Genomic DNA, 4046 nt, shown 5'->3' on the forward strand with positions numbered 1-4046 from the left:
TGAACATTCTGACCAACTTTCATAAAGATCCCATAAAAAATGTGACCTCTAGAGTGGTAACAAGCGAAAGTTTACGCACGCACGCACGGACGACGGACACCACACGATCACAAAAGCTCACCTTGTCACTTTGTGACAGGTGAGATAAAAATGGAAAATAATTTTAAAGTCAGACAGTAAAAACTGTTTACAGGAGTGGATTGAAAATGGGGTTGATATTACCATTACATATAAATATCTTTAAAATGTTCATTTTCGGGAGAGTTGTATGACTTCGGATAATCATATCCACCCCCTTGACAGTATAATAACGCCAACAAATGCAATCCAATATTGAATTCATAAACAAAACTATTCTGGAACATTTACAAAATGGTTCATCCATTCCTCATCTAATTGTTTTGATAAAATATACAAATGTAAATGAACTGGATGAATTCCTCACCTAAATGCAGATAATGGCTAAATATCTGTTTGTTTGTTTGTTTTGGGTTTAACGCCGTTTTTCAACAGTATATTAGTCATATAACGGCGGGCAGTTAACCTAACCAGTGTTCCTGGATTCTGTACAAGTACAAACCTGTTCTCCGCAAGTAACTGCCAATTTCCCCACATGAATCAGAGGTGGACGACTAATGATTTCAGACACAATGCCGTTTATCAAATAGGCTAAATATCTGAAACTTCATACTAATGATTACAATCTGCTGAAAAGAGAGTTAATTAATTGCTTCACAGTGAAATGCTGAAATTTAGAATTCTTAATGAATGAATTTTGCACCGAAACGCACATAAATGCTAACAAGAGGGTCATGATGACCCCGGATCGCTCACCAGAGTAATATGAGCTACATGTTTCAAATGTCAAACTGATGATTTTTAGAATTTTTTTGGAAGATTTTCTGATGTACAATCAAGTAACCCCTGGGGCATGGCCAAGTTTACCCCGGGGTCATGAATGGAACAAAGTTTGTAGAAGTCTACTAGGCAATGTAACATATCAAATATCTAAGATCTAGGCCTTCTGGTTTATTTTTAGCAAATTTATGAAGATTTCCCTATATACAATCAAGTAACCCCTTGGGCTGGGTAAATTTGACCCTGGGGGGGGTCCAGATTTGAATTTTTTTTGTAGAAGTCTACTAGGCAATGCTACACGTCAAATATCTAAGATCTAGGCCGTTTGGTTTATTTTTAGAAAATTTTTGAAGATTTTCCTATGTAAAATCAAGTGACCCCATGGGGCGGGGTCAATTTGATCCCGGGGGTCATGATTTTAAATTTTTTTGTAGAGGTCTACTAGGCAATGCTACAAGTCAAATATCTAAGATCTAGGCCTTTTGGTTTATTTTTAGAAAATTTTTGAAGATTTTCCTATGTAAAATCAAGTGACCCCTGGGACGGGGTCAATTTTGACCCCAGGGGTCATGATTTGAACAGATTTTATAGAGGTCCACTAGGCAATGCTATATGTGAAATATCTAAGCTGTAGGCCTTCTGGTTTATTTTTAGAACATTTTTGAAGATTTTCCTATGTAAAATCAAGTGACCCCGGGGGTCATGATTTGAACAGATTTTGTAGAGGTCCATTAGGCAATGCTACATGTCAAATATCTAAGCTGTAGGCCTTCTGGTTTATTTTTAGAAAAATTTGAAGGTTTTTCTATGTACAATCAAGTAACCCCATTGGGCGGGGTCAATTTGATCCCGGATGTCATGATTTGAACAAATTTCGTAGAGGTCCACTAGGCAATGCTACACGTGAAATATCTAAGCTGTAGGCCTTCTGTTTATTTTTAGAAATTTTTTGAAGATTTTCCTATGTAAAATCAAGTGACCCCTGGGGAGGGGTCATTATTTGAACAATTTTAGTAGAGGTCCACTAGGCAATGCTACATGTCAAATATCTAAGCTCTAGGGCTTCTGGTTTTTGAGAAGAAGATTTTTTAAGATTTTCCTATGTAAAATCAAGTGACCCCTAGGGCGGGGTCAATTTTGACCCCGGGGTCATGATTTGAACAAACTTGGTAGAGGTCCATTAGGCAATGCTTCACACCATATATCTAAGCTCTAGGGCTTCTGGTTTTTGAGAAGAAGAATTTTAAAGTTTTTCCTTTCTGTTGCCATGGCAACCAGAGTTCTGCATGGAATTCAATTCTTTGAACAATTTTAAAGAAGACCATCCAAGGAACATCCCTGTGAAGTTTCATCAAAATTGGCCTGTTGGTTTAGGAGGAGATGTTGTTTAAAGGAAAGTGTGGACGGACGGACGGACGCCGGACTGACGCCGGACGGTGAGCGATCACAATAGCTCACCCTGAGCACTTTGTGCTCTGGTGAGCTAAAAATCAGAAAAGATCTATCAAACATTGTTCACTGTAAGGAGAACAAGAGCTGTCATTAATGGTGACAAAGAAATGCCCCTACAGCGCCTTGACCTTTGACCTGGTGACCCCAAAGTCAGTAAGGGTCGTGTACTCAATAAGTACTATCAGCAAGTGAAGTTTGAACTTGAAGGTCCTGGGTGCAGTGGTTCGCGAGTAAAGTGCCTTCATGCAAAAAGCTAACGTTGTGACGAACGAACTAACAGACGGACAGTTGAAAACTAATAGGCCTCCCTTCAGAGGCATAAAAAATCAGTCCATTCACAAACAGTGGAAGACTCTGAAACAGACGGAAGCGCAATAAAAACCCTTAACTTGGTGAACTCAACCAGAACAACGTACTTACTCGAAAATTAATTGCAAAACGTGTTCTTTTAAAAAAAGGTAGATGATTCTGTGGAAAGGAAATATGCACAAGTCAGAACATACTAAGCCTACCCAAATAGACTAACAATTGGAGAGTCAGAACATATTGAGCCAACCCGAATAGAAAGTCTAACAATTGGAGAATCAGAACATATTGAGCCAACCCGAATAGAAAGTCTAACAATTGGAGAATCAGAACATATTGAGCCAACCCGAATAGAAAGTCTAACAATTGGAGAATCAGAACATATTGAGCCAACCCGAATAGAAAGTCTAACAATTGGAGAGTCAGAACATATTGAGCCAATCCGAATAGAAAGTCTAACAATTGGAGAATCAGAACATATTGAGCCAATCCGAATAGAAAGTCTAACAATTGGAGAATCAGAACATATTGAGCCAACCCGAATAGAAAGTCTAACAATTGGAGAGTCAGAACATATTGAGCCAATCCGAATAGAAAGTCCAACAATTGGAGAATCAGAACATATTGAGCCAACCCGAATAGAAAGTCCAACAATTGGAGAATCAGAACATATTGAGCCAATCCGAATAGAAAGTCTAACAATTGGAGAATCAGAACATATTGAGCCAATCCGAATAGAAAGTCTAACAATTGGAGAATCAGAACATATTGAGCCAACCCGAATAGAAAGTCTAACAATTGGAGAATCAGAACATATTGAGCCAACCCGAATAGAAAGTCTAACAATTGGAGAGTCAGAACATATTGAGCCAACCCGAATAGAAAGTCTAACAATTGGAGAGTCAGAACATATTCAGCTAACCCAAATAGAAAGTCTAACAGTTGGAGAGTGTATTTCTTCAACATACCAAGACAACTGGTACCCTGGTTATGTGGAGAAAATTATGGACAATTCTACAGCGATTGTCAAGTTCATGACTCACTGTCGTAAGATGGGTTGTTTTCAGCGGCCACTGAGAGAAGATAAGCAAGTTGTAAACATTAAGTTTGTGACTGGCCAGAAATTGGTGCCAGACCATATAAATGCAGATAGATAATGGTTTATCAGTGAACATAAGCATATTGTCAGGTCAAGATTTCATCAGAACTTTTATCGTGATGTGGACCATCTAAAGGCTGTTCAATTATCCATACACTATATGGGTGGGGTAGACCTTGCTGACCAATATACATGTAGCATTGTGTGTTAATAGAATGCTGAAGTGGTGGAAAAGGCTCTTTCTGTGTGATCTCTTGAAGGTCTGTGTTGTGAATGCTTAAGTGATTTTCAAAGAGTTGCCATCAAATTAATCAAGAGGTCCATGATGGCC

At 38.5% G+C, this 4046-nt stretch overlaps 1 protein-coding gene across 1 annotated transcript; it reads left to right on the forward strand.

Annotated features, from left to right (window-relative positions):
- The first annotated feature begins 458 nt into the window (after positions 1 to 458).
- Positions 459 to 3773, forward strand: LOC123532248 (A-kinase anchor protein 5-like). Its single transcript, XM_045313638.2, has 2 exons — positions 459 to 472; positions 2831 to 3773. The coding sequence occupies exons 1-2, from the start codon at positions 459 to 461 to the stop codon at positions 3771 to 3773; spliced, it is 957 nt and encodes a 318-aa protein (XP_045169573.2).
- The last annotated feature ends 273 nt before the right edge of the window (positions 3774 to 4046 follow it).

The sequence above is a fragment of the Mercenaria mercenaria genome, chromosome 11 (genome assembly GCF_021730395.1).
Source record: "Mercenaria mercenaria strain notata chromosome 11, MADL_Memer_1, whole genome shotgun sequence".
In the NCBI taxonomy this organism is placed as follows: Eukaryota; Metazoa; Mollusca; class Bivalvia; order Venerida; family Veneridae; genus Mercenaria; species Mercenaria mercenaria.